The 18532-nt window shown below is 49.1% G+C and overlaps 1 protein-coding gene across 6 annotated transcripts in view; it reads right to left on the bottom strand.

Moving 5' to 3' along the window:
• Positions 1–870: 870 nt before the first annotated feature.
• The window catches only part of C11H10orf71 (chromosome 11 C10orf71 homolog), a 29894-nt gene continuing 12232 nt past the window's right edge, over positions 871–18532 (bottom strand). For all 6 annotated transcript variants that reach the window (XM_021943256.2, XM_021943254.2, XM_021943257.2 and 3 more), the window contains 2 exons: positions 11600–11702; positions 871–8670 (listed from right to left, as the gene is read on the bottom strand). In XM_021943256.2, coding sequence (XP_021798948.2) covers positions 4216–8523 — 4308 coding nt within the window. In that variant the 5' untranslated portion in view covers positions 8524–8670; positions 11600–11702 and the 3' untranslated portion in view covers positions 871–4215. The remainder of the gene's footprint in view (positions 8671–11599; positions 11703–18532) is intronic.

Raw genomic sequence — 18532 nt, 5'->3', positions numbered from 1 at the left:
TAAAAATACAAAAATTAGCCAGGTGCGGTAGTGTGCACCTGTAATCTCAACTACTCAGGAAGCTGAGGCAGGATAATTGCTTGAATCCAGGAGGCGGAGGTTGCAGTGAGCTGAAATCATGCCACTGTACTCCAGCCTGGGCAACAGAGCGAGACTCTGTCTAAAAAAAAAAAAAAAAAAAAAAAATATGATGCTCGTCCTCAGAGATGCCTTCTTCACATTGAGTGTCAATCAGCTCCCTGCAACTCCCCCACCTAGATGTGCTACTCTCTTTCTTTGCACAAGACATCTGCTGTGGAGACATGAAGACATCCAATGCACCTCCCTAAAATTTATCCAGGCTAAGCAGTGGCTGACAGCATGTAGAATTCAATGCACAAATGGATCAGCCACCCAGGGAAGCTTGTGAAGATGGAGATAGGGATTCTGGACTTCTCACAAGCCCCTGGTGATGTGGAGGCTGCTGCTCCAGGGACCACACTTACTGGCTGAGCATTGAAAAGTCCACTTAGAAGTAAGAGGGGCCCAAGTCCCTGGTGTGGCCCCTCACTTAGTGGCTCTGTGACCATGGGCAGTTAAATCCCATCCTGGTACCTTTGTTTCCTTTACAGTAAAATGTGGCTAATGAGGGCATCTCTCATGGGTTTGCTGGGAGGACCGAGTCCAGGCTCAAGCTCCCCACTCATGGGCCAGTGCATGGTACATGCTTGATGATGTGAGCCCTTGGTCATGTTTAGCTGAATAGCCTGGGACCTTCAACTGTTCCCTGGAGGTGCTCCACCTCCATGTCCTCTCCCCAGGAGACATTTAGAGGGGTCATACTCATAGAAAAGGGCCAGGGCACTACACAGAAGATGCAGACAACATCGGTAATTTTCACAAACAACATGTTCTCATAAATCTCACCACTGTCCTACTAAACACAATGGCAGAAATAGTGGTTTTGCTGGGCAACCCCTGTGAGTGAAATATCAATTCAGAAGCTGAAGGACATATCAACCAAGGTCTATCCTGTGAGGCCACACTTGTTCAGCTTTTGTGCTGATTAGAAATGCTGATGAACAATTAGCTAAATTAATACACTTTGACATGGCAAGACAAATCTATTAGTATTTAATCAATGTCATCTTTGATAGATTAAAGCTGGGGATATTCTGAATTTTTTCATAAATTAATGGACAGCTTTGTGTTTCTTGGCTTGGCTCAGGTGCCAACTCCTGGAGCCAGAGCAAGTTAGGTGTTCCTCAGAGCAATCTATTAAATTACTTAACATGTGGGATTGTAATTGTCTTTCTTCTCTGTTAGATTTTAACTCCTTGAATGCAGAGACCAGATCTTATTGTCATGGTACCATCAGCACCCATCAAAGTGCCTGGCACAGTGCAAATGTTTGTAAAAAGGAGGGAGGAAAGAAGAAAGGAAGAGAGAGAAGGGGAGAGGGAGGGAAACAAAGAAGGGAGAAAGAGAAGGAGGGAGTGAGGAAGGAAGGAGGCATACATGACCTCCCTCAGAAGCAAATGGAAAGAGGAAAACATCACTGGCTAGTGAGTTAGGCTTCACTGGATGGAGACTCTCTGCTTGTGTTCTCTGGAGGCATTATCCGCTTCAGGAACACAGGCCCATTGCTGTAAGGGAGTGAGGTGTCCTTCTAGCTGACTTGCTGGGAGCAAGTCTTTATGTGTTCAGTTCTACCCACAGTCTTGCCAATATCGGTTCTAAGGAAGAAGATTGCTTCCCCAAAATGAGTTCCCCAAAGTAATATTTTCTCCTGTGGGGACATAGTTACTATAAGTGTGGTTCTTATTGAATGGAGGGACTCTTCCTTTGTTAGATAATTCTTTTCCTCGGGTCCTGAGAATTGCAAAATGAGTTATTCCTTCTCATGTTTTAGTGAGATGAAAACAAAGTGGAGAGGATGCTTGAGGTGATTTGGAGCCAGGGTCAAAATGCAACTTTGTTCTTGTCTCTTGCACCCAGTGAGTGACTCATGTGAACCAGATTTTGGGATAGTGGTCTGCCTGCACTCCTGGCTGGTTGCCTGGCTGGCAACAGGTGTGGCCAAATTGAATGGCATTGGCTGGGGGGAAAGGAGGGGGCATTGTGTGGTATTTTCACAATGAAAATCAGGTATGGCTGCACTTGTTGGGAAAACAAAAAGATATAAAATCTCGAATCCAAATCATGACCTGAACTGTGCTCAAAGCCCCTGTATTTGTGTGAGTCTGGGACTTGGTTTACTGAATGCCTCCTCATCCTTCCAGTGTGGAAACGGTGCCTTTGCCAACAGGACAAGGACGATGCATCTTGCATGGTCCCCTGCGCCCTGGGCAGCACAGTCCTGGCAGCTGCTGAGGTTTCTAAACAAAGAGGGAAGCACGTTTTGCCCCTGTGTTTCCAGTAGAACAAGCATTAAGAGGCTTCTGTAGAAGCCATGGTGTGGAAACCTATCAGGACCCTGGGTGCTGGTTTTGCTTCCTAGCTGGCTGCCTGCCAGAGGGCACTTGCTCTTAAGATCGAGCAAGGACCCCTCCCCAACCATGGAAATACACGAAAATCTTGGCTTCTTTCAAGGGAAATTCCAGGCACCTAGCTAGCCCTGAGAAGCAAAAGAGCAACTTGATAAGCAGGAAGGTAATAGTAACCTAAAACAACAGCGAAGGAAGCCAGAGTCCTGGGGTGTTTGGTTCCCTCTGGAAATTAAAGAGAACACCTGAACTCGTGACTCTGAGATGTTTTTCAGAAACCTAGACCCCCACCAAACGGATCCACTAGCACAGAGACCTCAGAGAAGAGGGAGCTGAGGACTGAACTCTGAGAACGGCTCTTTGTTCTAAATTTCTTCCTGGGGGACTTGGGGGAAGTCCCACCCACAAGCTAGAGCTAACATTCCTTTCTGCTAACCCAAATTTTAAAACAAAGCTTCTCTTCCTTAACCAATTGCAATTCAGAAAATGTTTGATTCCACCCTATGACCCATAAGTCCCTGGTTCAAGATATCCTGCCTTTTTACGCCAAACCAAGGTGTACCCTCCATGCGTTGATTTACAATTTCATCTACTTCGGCTTTCCTGAAAATTTCCCTTGCCATTAAAAAATTCATGCTTGCAAGCCACGGGGGAGGTCAGGTTTTAAGCGTGAGCTACCTGATTCTCCTTGCTTGGTGCCCTGCAAATAAACACCTGCCTTTCTCTCACTGCAAACCTCAGTGTGGATTTTGGCTTTACTGTGCTGGGCCAGTGGACCTGTTTCGTTAGGTAAAACTCAAACTCTTGAGTGAATCCCGACACTTCACTCCAAATCCCCAAAGGTCAGGAACCGACAGGGGGTGAGGGGGTGAACACACTTTCTTTTTAAGTGGAGGGCACAGGTACTGGTCACTAAATTGGGGCAGCCAGGACCTACTGGAGGGCCTGGCCCTGCAAAGGCATGGACAGGTGTTGGAGGGACAAGGTGGGACACCAGACTGTGGTAGACAGGGAGGTGGCTCTGTCAGTCCTGACCCCCACTGCCCACAGAAGGAAGACAGGAGTCCAGGGACACAACCGTATCTGCAAACTTGTTTCACTTTTTAAAAAGTGGGCCTTTTCTTGATCAGAAAATAGCTTTCAGAGGCAAGTTTCTCCCTGTGAAGGAAACCCATTCTATGCAAATGATCATTTCTGCAAAATTGCCCTGCGCTGGTCCTTAGCCAGTTTGCCTGAGGTGACCTGAAATGGCTGCTGAGTCTGAGCTGGGGGCCTCACGGGTTTGCTCATCAAGGAGCCTACAAGTGAGTGGGTGGGTGCAGGTGCAGAGAGACCCTTGGGACCAGGTGGTGCCCTTACCACACCCACCTGGTTGGCAGGGCCAGGGAAGAGCAGGGCAGGCCAGGAGAGGGAGGAAGGAAGGGATGGAGAAGGGCTGGAGTAGAGTGCACCTGGGAACTGGCATGGAGGGGACTGGGCCAAGCAAGCAGCACCCCTCCATCAGAGGAGAGACAGGGAGCCCTTCGGGTGAGGTTGTCTTGGGATCCCTACTGCCTTCTGGATTTTACGGATCTAAAAAGGCCATGTGTTGACGATCATGTGTGTGTGTGTGTGTGTGTGTGTGTTTGTGTGTATGTATGTGCGTGTGCATGTGTCTGCATGTGTGTGTGTGTGTGTGTTGCTTGTTTTGGGATAGGGGGAAGTAAGCTCCTCTGGGTTCATCTGGGGGTGGGGCTCAGCCTGCGGTAACTCAAGAAATGCCTTCTGTGGCAAAGTCCTCTAGGTCGTCGGTGGAGATGATGCCCAGGCCTGGAGCTTCTGCACCCTCCTCTTCTGGGCTCTGGGGAGGCCCATGGGGGCGCTGGCCTGCAGAGTGCGGGGTGCAGTCACCATGAGGCCCTGAGGCCAGCTGTAGTCCAGACTCGTGGACACTCTGGGGCCTGGCACGGGCCGTGGAGGCACGAGGGCCTTGCCTGAGGAAGGTGGGTGCGGAGAGCTGAGAGGAGCAGCGCAGTGGCATCAAGGCCGTCACAGGCACTGGCTGGAAGCCGGGGTACAGCACATAGGGAGCGGCCAGGGCATCTGGTGGGGTCGGCTCTGGGGAGGCCCCCTCGGAGGACGGGATGGAGACCTTGACATACTTGCCTGTCTCTGGGTCATAGAAGGTCTTGATTTTCACCTGGAGTGGCAAGTCGAAGACAAAGTACTCCCCGGACTGCGGATCCTGGAGGACCTTCTGGGTGGCGGGGTAGGCAGGCAGGGGTGTGAGGGACTGGGGGCCTCCGGGCTGCCTCCCAACAGGCTCCGAGAAGCCGGACACGGAGTGGCGGTGCACGGGAGGGGGCAGGGAACGGACCACAGGGAAACTGTGTCGGAGCCTCTCTCTGGGGCACAGTGGCCTTTGCTGTGTCTGCTCCAAGTCCTCTGGGCAGGGTTTTCCCTCTTGTGACTCGCCGTGCTTCTCCTGAGCCTGGTCGGTCTTCCTCCTCTTACTTGCCAGCTTCTTCGCCCGCCGCAGGGCTTTCTCTGTTTTGGGTGGGACTGCAGGTGGCTTGCTTGCTGCCCTCTCTAGCTGTGCAGGAAGCTCAAGTCTCCCAGGGGTGCCTGCTGGGCTGGTAGCCACATCCAACAATGAACCTCTTGGAGAGAGGGTTCGGAGGTCTTCTGCCGACAGCTCAAGTAGGGGGTCGGAGCCACCCTCCCACACGAGGGCGTGGGTCAGGTCCTCCCTCTTGGTGACCCTGGCAGGACTGGAGCTGGCCCAGGGGCTGGCTTGAGGAGGCTCCTCGGGCAGCAGCTCTTGTCCTCCAGGGGCCTGGGAAGCCTCCTCCCACATGCTGCTGGCAGCAGGGGAGCAGGCACTGCTCTCCCCCGGGGAGCTGGGGTTAGGGGAATTTGCCATTTCACCGGGGACCAGTCTTCTGCCAGGGGGCCCTGCTCTGGGTGTGGACAAAAAGTGACTCTTTAAACCTGGGGTCTGCTCTTCCCAACAGGTTTCAGGCTGCCATGGGGGTGACTGGTCTTCTATGTCGCCCTCGGGTAAAGTGATGGTGGGAATGTGCCGTGGGTCCGCTGGCTTCCCTGAGTCTGCAGAGCTGCTCTTGCAATTGCTTGCCATGAGGCCATGTTCAGCATCTGGTGGTGGCTTCACCCTGTCCCCCTCTCCCACCAGAGGCACAGATGGGAAATTTCCCTTTGGGGCTGGCTGAGAGGCCTCCATCCTGGCCATGCTGGACCCCTGCCTGGGGTCCTCCATGACCTCGTTGGCCATGCACTTCACACGTGTGCTCAGTGTGTTAGTGGGTGTCGATGTACCAAGAATGTCCTGGTTTTCGGGGGCACAGAAACCAGGATCCTCACCCCATTCTGGCCTTGGCAATTCCTCCTCTTTGTGGCCACTGCTGAGGGAGTCCTCCGAGGACATGGTCCTCAGGAGAGGCAGCATGATAGGTTTAATTACAGGGGTGGCTCTGAGGGTGTTGTCTTTAATGGTAAACAGTATGTGCCTGTTTGAAGCAGAAGATGGTGAGGGAGTAAGGTCTTTGGCCTGTGAAAAGGTCGTACTCTTATTTTCCCCAATCCGAGAGCCTCTGAAATTAGCTTCCTCTGCCGATGCCTTCCTGGTTCTTCCTCCAGGCACACTTTCCCCTTCTCTTTGCAATGCTTCCCCCTGGCTGCGGTCTTCCAGGTGTGCGTGCCCATTGCTTAAGGCGCAGTACTGCGGCTCATCCTTCCCCACCACGTTCTCCTTCTCATCCTTCTGACTGTCACCTGCACTCACATCCTTCCTCCTGTCTTCCCGCTGGTTCTCAGTAAACCACGTCTTCTGCTGATCATCAAATGAGGCAAAGGATTGATCTGAAGAGCTGGTGCTGAATTTGGCCTTACCCTTGAGGCTTGGCATAAAATCGGATTGGCTGTCACTGTAAAACACATCTTCCTCCTCAGGAGAGAGGGGCCCTGGGGATAATTTCTGGTTCAAGTGTGTGTTCTGAAGTCCTGCCTCCCTCTCAGGTTCTGTCTCTTGGGACACAGATCTGGAGAGCCCATTCTCTAGCTGGTGAGTCTTCGTTTTCTCTGTAGCCCTTCCAGGCTCAGGATCCCTACTGCAAAGCCTGAGGGAGAGGTGTTTCCTGGGGCGGTGTTCCCTGGAGTCTGGACACCAGCCGGATCTGGCAGGACCCATCTCCAACTCGCCTTCCACCTCGTCATTCTCATAACTGCTCCTCTCAGCAGCCTCCCCGTTAACATAGAAGGGAACTTTGGTGATAGTCGAAGCTGCGCTAAGAGTTAGATAGCAGTCTGCAGAGGGCTCACTGGGGTCAGCTGTAGGGACCTTCTGGGGATTGATGTGTGATGCAGTGGGGTCATCAGCAGGTCTCTCCTTAGAAAGCTCGTTTGGAGGGCTTTCCTCAAGCCCATTGGATAGGATGACACCGTTGCTCACAGGTTCTTGCTTTCCATCAACCTTACCTCTAGTTTTCTCATCAAGCCCTTTCAAGAGAGGTGAGGAACTGTATGTGCTCTTAACACGCTTCCGCACGTCCTTGAGGTTAAACAGCAGGCTAGGGGCTTTGGACTTGTAGCTGTCTCGAGACTGACATTCACTGGGCTCCTTCTCTTGGTATCCGTTTAGCTGTCCCGGGGGTGATGGGGTTTGCTCTGCCAGCTGGCTCTCTGCTGAATCCAGGGTGTGCTTGCTGGGTATGATGGGGGTCAGGAGCTTACTGATATTAAAGGGGGGATCATAATGTTCATTGGGTTCCACAGGCAGGTCAAGAGCATCATTTTCTGGAAACTGTCCCTGGGGGTTGTGTTTTGTATACAAAGGTGGGCCTCTCCTTTTGGTCTGTGTCTTTTCTTCCGAGGTATCTTGTAGACTTTCTTTCCCTTTTTTGCCAGTCTTTGGCTTCCTCCATGGGGGCTGGGCTGGCTTCTCTTGAGAATCAGGCTGTAAGCTGGGAGCTTTTCCTTCCACAGCAAATACCTGGGATCCTGGATCCCTGCACCCCCAGGGTACGGATGTGGACAGAGCCCCTGCTGTGAGTCTGTTCTCTTCCTGACTGCGGCAGGCCTGAACCTGGCAGGGAGAGACTGTGCACTCAGGAGGACGGGGTTCACTTAGCAAGGTCGTGTCCCCATAGTGCTTGGGAGCTTTGCTTTCTGGGACGGTTCCAGCCACGTCCTTTCTCTCCAGCAGCTTTGGTTGGTGGGCATTCCATGACTCAAAAGCACTATTTTCACTGTGCAGAAAGGTGCCTTTGCCTCTCCCAGGCTCACCCGTGGCTGGCTTGTGGTGTGGAGAGGGGAATTTTGACTCAGATGAGGTGGCCGTGTCGTCGGCTGCCGGGAGGAAGCTGCTGGAGCTGTGACAGGCCATTTCTGGGTTCTTGGAGGACTCCTGTTCTCCGTGCTTCCTGCCTGGCTGGTGGCTGTTCTGATGGGTGTTGGAAACTTCAGCGGGCACCCTCCTGACTGTCAGAAATGCAGAATCAAAGCAGAAGTTGACACTGCTTTCTGGAAGAGGAGCGAATTTGGGGGGATTTTTCAGAGCCGGAGGCTTGCTGGTAGTGGGCCTGCTCTCACAACGTTGGCTCTCGGTCCTGTCGAAAGATTTAATTAGTGTTGATACTTTGGAGACCGGCTTGTTGCTGCTCCTTAGGCCGGAAACTGGCACCTCCAGTCTCCTCTGGACTGGCGTTGGTGGGGGGCTGGTTTTGGGGTACTTTTCCTCTCCCTGAACGTACTTGGGTAGCTGTCGGAAGGTGGCTGCCCAGCCTGAATGTTCCGTGCCCTGTGATGGTAACTGGCTCCAAATGCCACTTTTCCTCTGGGTGTGGCTCACTGTTCTCTGGTGAAAAGTCCCAAACACCTGTCGGGTGGTATCTGGGGACACGGCCAGATAGGAGTCATGGAAGGATGTATCCTCTGAGATGCACAAGCTCCGGAATGCCCGGTCTGTGAGGCTGCTCACTTCCCTGTCTGCATCATCCAACACGCTGCCGATGCTGGAGGAGTCACTGAACCCGTCTGTGCACTTCTTGTTTCCCTGCATCATCTGTCGGCTCCAAGAAAGCTGTCCTCGTCAGCCGGCAGGTGTCTCTGGTGATGATTCTGGCAAGTTTAGGTGTTTCCCTCTTCCCACAAAACTGGAGCTTCTCATTCACAGATGTAATTGCAAAGTGGGGAATTTTTGTTTTTTTCTCTGCAAAAGAAAAAGATGCAGGGTGTGAACAGAGTATACAGCTCTACGCAAGAATATGTGCTGGTTCAGGTGGAAAATGGTGCCTGTGAGGGTTAATTTTATGTGTCAACTTGGCTAGCTTGCTATACATCTAGACTGTAGACCAGTCTAGCTGTTTCTGTGAAGGTATTTTTAAGATGTGATTAACACTAAAATCAGTAGACTTTAAGTAAAGCAGTTTATCTTCTATAAGGCAGGTGGTCCTCATTTAATTAGTTGAAGGCTCTAAGAGTATAAAGGCTGAGTTCACAAGCAACACAAACAAAAATAGACAAGTGGGATTACATCAAGTCAAAAGCTTCTGCAGAGCAAGGGAAACAATTACAAAAATGAAAAGGTATTCTACGGAATGGACGAAAATGTTTTCAAACTGCATATCTGATAAAGGCTCCAGGAGATTGGGAGTAGCATCCCGGCATAGGCTCAAAGCCACTGGGCTGTCAGTAATGTTTGTCTTTCATCCTGGAAGCCAGGCTTCATTGGGGTCTGTTGTTTCCATGTCTTGACATTCCAAGTTAGCAATGCTGATTCATCGGCTGATTGACTTGTTTCTGTGAAAGACAGAACTAAGCTGGAGAAAGGATGGGACCTGAGTTCTAGTGGACTGAATGAGCTTATGAGGAGCTAATGACCTGCTCTGGGAAGGCCTCTCTGCACATGCTCTTCAGCCCTACCTTGAAAGGCAGGCTGCTGGCTCCCTGGAAAGTACACGCTCATGACAGCATGTGCTTTTTAGAAGGCTGCATACAAGGGGAGAGCATCAGCCCACGTGATGAGTAGGGGAGACTCTGAGGGCTGGCCAAGCTCACGCCTTCCCCAGTAGAAGACACACGCTTGGTCTTCAGACTCCCATGCAGTTAGCATGGCCAGAGGACATGGCTGTGATCACAGGGATGGAAGCAGCCAGCAGTCTGTGAAAGTTCCTGCCTCTCTAATCAAAGGAGCAATCCTGTTGTCTCCGCTCTGTTAGTGCTCTTCTTCCTGCCTTGAATGCAGACAAGAAGCCAGAAACTGCTTGACTTCTTTGCTGGGGCTGCCATAACAAACGATGGCTTAAACATTGAAAATGTATTGCCACACAGTTCTGGAGGCTGGAAGTCCAAAATCGAGGTGTCGCAGGGTTGGTTCCTTTTGAGGGCTGTAAGGAAGAATTGATCCTAGCGTTTCTCGTTGGCTTTAGGACACACGTCTTCTCCCTGTGTCTTCACATCATCTTCCCTCTATGCTTGTCTCTCTGTCCACAGTTTTCCTTTTTCAAACTTTTAAAAATTTTCTAATTATTAAAAAATTTTTTTTCATTCTGTCACCGAGGCTGGAGTGTAGTGGTGTAATCATAACTTACTTCAGCCTCGACCTTTTGGACTCAAGTGATCTTCCTGCCTCGGCCTACCAAGCAGCTGGGACTACAGGTGCACTACACCCTACCTGGCTAATTTTTCTATTTTTTGTTTAAATGGGGTTTCACCATGTTGCTCTGGCTTGTCTTGAACTCCCAGGCTCAAGTAATTGGCCCACCTTGGCCTCCCAAAGTGTTGGGATTACAGTCATAAGCCACTGCGCCCTGCCCAAATTTTCCCTTTTCATAAGGACACCAGTCATACTGGATTAGGGCCCACCTTAATAACCTTGTCTTAACTAAGTACAATACATCTGTAACAGCCTTATTTCCAAAAGGTCATACTCTGAGGTAATGAGAGTTACGATGTTTTTTTAGGGGGGCCATGATTCAACCGTAACATTGAATTCACTTTGCAGCCCTGAGAGACAAGCAATGGCCACTGAAGGCCAACCTGCAGAGGATGGCAGGGTGGACAGGTGAGGAGCCCAGGTCCTGGCCAGCACTGCTAAGCTGTGAGCCCATGGCAGCACCATCCCACATGAATTTATGTTATTGAGGCTGGTGTGGGGTTTGATGGAACCTGAGTGGCATTGACCACTATGAGTCAGGTTTTCTGTACCCTGAGATCCTATCAAAACAGTCCGGAGTCTCCTGATGTCCTAAATGCTGGGATTCTGATCTTGGCAATGGCTGAACTCAGTAATATTGGGGGTTTCTACACTTTGAATGAAAATAAGATAGTTTACATTAAGATGAAAATAGGTTAGTTGGAGACCTAAATTTAGAAGCTTAGATAGAGTCAACCAAGCCTCTAACCAATTAAACACACCCTCGTATTAGTAGGTATTTGCTATTTGGTTTTTGAATACTCAGCTTGCATCCTCTGAGAAAAAGCACTTGATACTTTGTGGGAAATTTCCTCACCCCTTGGCTTTCAGTCTTTGTGGGGCTGAAAGTCAAGGTGCCTGCAGAGGCTCCCCAGGGCCAATAGCAGGTGTGAGACCGAGGACAAGCCCATGGATTGTAGCAGTTCTCCTGGAGCCACACAAGGATGGAAGCATGCTCAGGCTTCCTTGCTGGTGGTAGAGCTTTCACTATGCTTAAGGACATACCTGACCCCTGATGTTTCCTAGCCTGGAACTTTAGCTGTCACCTTGAGTCTACAAGACCTGCATTTTTCTTTTAATACATATGCATTTCTACCTCATTTGTTCAGTTTCTGCTTCTGTTGCTTGTGGTTGAAGAACCCTACCTGATCCTGGGTTTACATCCTCATTCCAAACAGTGGTGAAGGATGTTCATGGATTTTTCAGATCATTCAGAAAATAACTACATTGCTTCTGCCTCAAGGAAAAGAGAGACTCCCTTCCCACCTTGCTAGCTTTATTCAGATAATTTCTTCAATTCTGATTTGATATACCTGGGGTCAGACGGGACAGTCAGAAACTTGACCTCATTCTCCCCCCACCCCCAGCCCCCACTGTACCTTTCAGCATAATGGCCAAAAACAAAAGGTGTTTCTAGATGCCTGCTCTTGGATTAGTTCCATACCTGTTACAGTACTGGAAGCTGCAGGTGCCTGCTGTGCTGAGTTTCAGGATGTGTAGTTTTAAAACATCTTTTTATGCTTATATTTGGTGTCATCACTGCCCATCTAGAAAGAAGAAAAATAATTTCAGTGGAACCCAACTGACCAAAGGGCCAAGCACAAGTTCAGTGGAAAAAGTATCTTTTATTTTATTTTTTTGAGACAAGGTCTTGCTCTATTGCCCAGGCTGGAGTGCAGTGATGTAATTTTGGCCCATTGCAACCTCTACCTCCTGGGTTCAAGCAATTCTTGTGCCTCAGCCACCCAAGTAACTGGGATTACAGGTGTGCAACACCATGCCCAGCTAAGTTTTGTATTTTTAGTAGAGACAGGGTTTCACCATATTGGCCAGGCTGGCCTCGAACTCCTGACCTCAAGTGATCTTCCTGCCTTGGCCTCCCAAAGTTCTGGGATTACAGGAGTGAACCATCACACCTGACCCAAAGTATCTTTAAATGACAGTTATACAACAATGTAATTGGCCTTCAAAAATGAAAAAGAATCCATACTTGAGCTCAACAAAATTCCAAAAATAGGCATATTTGACCATAAGGTCAATTTATATCCCTCCTAATATCCATTAATTTGTCCATGGTCCAAGACATTTTTAGAAACCTGTTTTAAGATTTTCAGTTTTCTAATATGATTGACCCAGTTGTGAATTATTTTTTGCTAATAAAATCTGACCTAAGGCCCTTTTCCCACTGAACTGATAAGTTGGGTTTTGCAGCAAAGAGAACTGGAGCAGTGAAAGTCAAGTCCACTCAGCAAGTGGCAGCATAGTGTTGGATTCATTGTTGGCAGAAGGCTTGAGACTTCTGACAGCTAAAAGAACCAAAAAGCTGCCCAGGAGGATTTTCAGAATGCTCAGAATGAAGAGTGAACTAATTAAAATAAATCCACTCTGCACATTTTAAATGCGGACCTTTGGGGTTTCCATAAGACCTTTCCCAGCTTGTAGCTCCTGGATATTAATCTAGTTCAAGGTAGTTTATTAATAATATTAATAATCATAATAGCTTGAATTTGTGGCGTCTATTTCTTTGGAGAATCACAGAGGTGCTCTGTGTCTACCACCATACGGCGAGGCCCTATCCCTGACTTCCCAGGCTGGCTTAGATGGGCCTCCTTCATGTTCCCAAAACATACTGGGTTTACCTTTTCCAAAGCTCAGCCGTGTTGTCACTTCATACATCATGACCCATATGTTTCAAGAACTGATGATCGCTGCTTTCTCTCCTCAACTAGAAAGGAAGTTCCTTGAACCAAGGAAGGGAGTCTTGTATACCTTTGTATACTGAGCTCAATAAATAGAAGCTAAATCACTGTTTTTGGTAATGCTCTGAAGTGGGTTATCTTTATTCTGATTTTTTTTTTTCCTGGAGGGCAAACTGAGGCACAGAAAAGAAGGGAAAAGATAATATGAATTTTGTTGAGAAAGACTCCTGGTCTTGGGTCTTATGGTCTTCCAAAAAATTCAGATCGATCCATTTGCATCTCTAAATAATAAGGCCACTCCCCTGCCTGAAGCTCCACTGAGATCTGACTTAGGGATGAGGATGAAACCCATCTGGTGTCACACACTGGTGAGATGGAGGTGCAGAATGACATAGTGGCATTTATTTTGTGAATGGTTAGGACACCCCTCACCCTGTGCTTAGGCTTTCCCCCTAGGCAGTTGCCTCATGGACTCACTGACATTGCTGCTGGAATGAATTTTCCAGATGCCAGTGGAAAAACTCTCTTGCTCACCACTTTGAACCATTTGAAGGAAGCCACTCTGAACTGGCGAAAATTCTTGCTGGTAGAGCACTTTGCCAGTGAAAGGGTGTGTTCCCTTCAGGCAGCATGATGGAGGATACAGTGCACATGGCAGGGCCATGTTCTAAACAAGGTCTTGGAACCTCGTCATGAATGCATAGAAATAAACATCAATATTTAATCACGACCTGGTCAATTCCTATTTATGTCTGTGGCCTTCAAAGACTGTTCTCTTAAATGCTTCTTATCTCTCCCCTCCATTATTTCCTTACCTGTCTCACTCGGCCTTTAGTGTCTGGCCCCCACTCCTCCCTGATGGATCTTCTGATGGCACTTTTGCTCCTCATCTGACTGAACTTCTAGACTGCAATCTAGCCTAATGGCCACCGTCTACTTGAGATACTCTCTCACTTTGACTCTTTCCTTCTCCCCTCCCTGTCTGGATGTTTAGTCTCTTCCTCTCCTTGACTGCTGATTTCCTCTGCTCCCAGTCCTGGAGCCTCTTCTCTCCTCACTGTACAGTCTACATGCAGGTGATTGTCCCCACACCACGGTCCCTGCAAGCATCCACACACTGAGGCTGCGTCCAGGCCAGGCCATTTGCCCGGCTGCAGTCCACGCCTCTGCCCACCCACCAGGCAGCTGGGTGCCCCTGTATCACAGCCCTTCCAACCCACACTTTTAAAGCAGAGTCCATGAGCCTTCTGCAAGCCCACTTTCTCCCTGAGGACCTCAGAAACCTGATGTCACTTTCGATTTCCTCCTCCTGTGCCTTCACCTATGACATCCATTTCCTAGTCCCATGAGTTTCATTTCCGAAGGTCTCTTCCTTACACACCAGTCTCCATCTCCACAGTCACTGTGTGGACCAAGCTGCTGTCTCAAATCCCTCGGCCACTGCAGCAGCCCATTCCTGCCCTGCACCAAGAGGCAGCTTTCAACACTCAAACTTGTTCATATCAACCTCTTGCTTAGAATCCCTTGATGGCTTTCCAGTTTTAAGGAATGAAGATCAATCTCCTTAACTCAGATCCTCTCTTTCCATCCACACCTTGTGCCATCTTTCCCCTCATGCTTGGCTTTCCAGCCACCCTGGTCTTTTTCCAGTTTTATGCCATCCTACTTCCTGCCTCAGGGCTTCTATACATGGTGTTCCCTCTGCCTGGACTTTTTTACTTCCATCCTTTCATCATTACCGGGTTAACTCCAACATGTGCTTCAGAGCCCAGTTCACATGTCCCTTTGATGATGCAGCTTCCTCAGGCTATTCCAAGTCTGCTCATTACACCCCTTTATCATAGGCTATACCCATTATTTTGCAGCACTTACCATAATTATAATTAAGCATTTAACTGGGTGATTTGTTGTTTAATGTTTGTCCCTCCTGCTAGCCTGAGTGCTTATTGGTGGCGGGGTCCACGTTTGTGTTTCTTTTTCATGTAGCACAGTGTACAGTGCAAGCAATATCTGTTAAATAAATGAGAAAACTCTTCCACTTGTCATGATATTACTCACACTGTTGACAGGCTTAGGAGGACTTGCTTTATTGACAGTCAATTATAATCCAATAATCGCAGAATTATCACAAATTTCAAATTAGTGAATTTGAATCCAAGTGGATTTTATTTACTTTCCACATCCCTCAAATATGTAAAATTCCCCCATGGTAAGAAATGGAAACAGGTGGACAGGATTGTTCTTGGAGACTATTGACAGGCTGGCTCTGGGGAAGGCATCCCTCAGCAGCGTGGCATGTACTGTTTATGTCCGGATTGCATTTCTATCAGGGGGAGATGAAAAGAGACTTCATCGTGACTTTGCCATTTCCCAGTTGGTCTCTCACACTGCTCTCAGTGCTCTAAGTTGGGGAGTGGCTTTGATGCCTTCTGGAGGGCCAGCGTCCAGCAAACTTCCACGTAATGTTGAGTATATTACCCGGGGCTCTGTTTACAGCCACAGTGTGAATGGTCATTAGGTGATGCGTTATCTAAATTACAGGGTCAGCGGATGAAATGCTGGCTTTGCCCTCTACCTCCAGGCAACTGTGCAGGACTCAACAGCACTTCCTCCACCGACCCAGGCCAAACTTGCATCAGGTGGAGAAGGTTCTGCAAAACACCAGAGCACACTAGGGGAAACAGGATCCCCCGGCAGGAATTTAAAAATGGACTCTCCAGTTGATCCCCTGGAGAAGAGCAAAGGGTCTGCCATGCCCACTGTGAATATGTGCACGGGTGAACTGGTGGTGCCCTGCAGCCTTGGAGCCCCAAGAATTACACTTAAGGATGTGTATTTTCTTCTCCTTATTGTAGGGTCATCTTTTTGAATCAGAATACTTCAAACAAACTCAATTTGAGCATGTATCCTCATGAATCAGCTTTTCTGTGAGATGAGCACTGAAATACCCTTTGCACAGTCATTGCTAAATTCTAACTCTTCCAAAATGTTTTCTCACATGATGCTTTTTTTCCATGCCACGCCTCATGATGCTTTTATTATTGACTGGGATGTGCTGCTTTTTGCGGATACAATTCTCTCTCCCTCCTAATCCTTTACAAATGCCTATGCATGACCTTCAAGTCCCTGTTGGCAGGGGAGCTCTGCCTGCTCCCACACCCTCCTTCCTCCAGGCCTGTGGTGCCCTGTGCCAGGGAGGGGCAGGGCCCATGTGTCCTGGACCGGATTCCTCAAGTAGTAGTCCCTGTGCCTGGAACATCTCTCCCTGTCCTCGGCCGCAACTGCTGACAACTTCCTCCTCTGTTCTGTTCCTCGTAGAATCTTTTCTTCCCTTTTTATCACTTACATTGCTTTATTCTTCCTGCACTGAGGTGAATCTATCTCTCCCACTAGACTTTGAGATCCTTGGTGTGAGGTCCCTGACTTGGTTCATCTTTTACCTACAGCGTGCCTGGTGCACCCTGGTCACTGGGAAATGTTTTCAGCTCTGGTTGCTGAGTGCACATCTTGGACCCTGGGATCTGATGACAGAGGTTTACTGTGGTGTGCAGAGGGACAGAGGTCCATGTTCCCCTTGTCTTCCTCAGGGCTTCTGGCTGGCAGCCAACCCAGGCCTGAGAAGGTCATGCAGTCCACCTTCTGCTGATCTACCCTGGACCCTCATGTGTCCCAGGTTGTAAGGACAGGAAGTGTAAGGAGAGAAGACTCATAACTCCTACATGCCAAGCCCTATTGCAGGTGTCCCCCACATAACTGAGGAGCGTGTCAGGTCCACAGGACCAGAGCCCCATTTGGTGATGCTGGAGGGCCCAGCTTAGGACCACAATCACCCATGAGGTGAGACAAACAGCCCTCAGAGGGAGGACCCGGATATTCCGTGTCTCACAGCTGGTGACGGAGTGGGCTTGGGGCCAGGTCTTGGTGGTCCTGGGGACACTGCACAGAGGGAACAGTTGGTGGTCTGGCATGGCCAGGCTGCTAGATTGAGCAAATTAAAAATACAGGACACCCAGTGAAATGTGAATTTCAAATAAACAATAAATACTTTTTTAGTGTAAGTGTATCCCATGCAATATGTGGGATACATTCATACTAACAAAATTATTCATTATCTGAAATTCAAATTCCACTGGATGACTTCATCATCATCATCATCATCATCTGGCTACATGAGGGTCTCACCAACTTTTAGCACTCAAAGTGGATCACAAATCAGAGGAAGCCAATGCGGTGAGTCAATACTGGGATGACACAGTGACGGTCATGGCTCAAGTGTATGCATCACCCTGTAGTTCATGACACACTTCAGCATCGTGATCTTGTTTGATTCCCATGACTCCTCTGAGGCAGGTTGAGTGGGCCTTGTTGTCACCATCTTCTAGGTTGAGAAACAAAGGCACAGAGAGGTGCAGGATGTTGCTAAGTGCCACACAGCATGTAAAGACAGGGAAGAACTGGAGATGAGAGTCAGCCTGGGCTCACCACCTTACCACCTTCTGCTTTCTCCAGGATGAAACCCTGAACCTCTGGCCTGTGGACTCAGGCTCCCATAGGCATGTCCTGGGAGGTGGTGCCAGCCCCACTCTTGGCTCATGGGAGAATTGGTGGCTCTGGGGGAGAAAACGAGGGTTTCATTTCACTTTTATGATATGTCCTAAGGATCTTCTTGGCTGAGTTCTCCTAGACATCCACAGAAGTGAAACTTTTGATTCAGCCCGTAAACATGAGTCCTTCCTGTTTGGAGAGGGCTCTGGTGCTGCGGGAGGCTCAGGCAGCTGGACTCTGCAGAGCTGGGGGCTCCCCTGCCGGCCCAAGGTGCACCCTTGAGCTACTGAAGATATGTTCCATTTTCCTCCTCATCCCTGCCCATCTTTCCACAGGAAGCCATTGGGGTTTGCTTCGTTGCTAGGTTTGACCACTTGCCGGTAGTGTGGTTTCTGAGCCCAAGATCTTCGGATGAATTTAATTACCTTAATTGAATGGTGCTTTCACTTCTTAGAGAAGGGGAAACAGGAAGACAGTGGAGATGGCAGGGGTTGGCTTTATCACACCCAGAAGGCTCTAACAAATTGGAATTGATTCCTCTTGCTCTTTTTTCTGGGTTGGTTTTCTGAGCCATCGACTCAGGCATGTCTGAGGAGCAGTTCAGTGGAGTGAAGTGTGACAGCTTCTCCCTGTCTATGCACAGCCTGGAGCCATGCTCACAGATGGTCCTCCACCCGCAGATGCACAGCACACACAGCCTCCGCCACCCCATGCCACAGGGTGCCTTGCTCTGAACCTTCAACTTGCTGGTCAGTTTTGGGCCAAGCTCTTGACCTTTCTGTGCAATTCTAACAGCCCTCTTGCTTTAGAGGGGAATGTCCTTGTCTATGGTCTATGCTTTATGAGGAGAATGTCTTAGCTTGAACTAAAATATCATAGGCTGGGAGGATTAAAATAGACATTTGCTCCTCACAGTTCTGGAGGCTGGAAAGTCCAAGATCGAGGCACTGGCAGACCTGGTTTCTGGTGAGGGCCCTCTTCTTGGATTGTAAATGGACATTTTCTTGTTGTATTCTCATACATCAGGGAGAGAGAGTGAGCGTGCACATGTATAAGCAAGCCCTCTTGTGTCTCTTCTTATAAGGGCACTGATCCCATCACAAGGGACCCCACCCTCATGACCTAATTACTTC

Source organism: Papio anubis, chromosome 11, assembly GCF_008728515.1.
Source record: "Papio anubis isolate 15944 chromosome 11, Panubis1.0, whole genome shotgun sequence".
NCBI classification, from domain to species: domain Eukaryota; kingdom Metazoa; phylum Chordata; class Mammalia; order Primates; family Cercopithecidae; genus Papio; species Papio anubis.
This window is presented reverse-complemented; position numbering and strand designations above follow the sequence as displayed.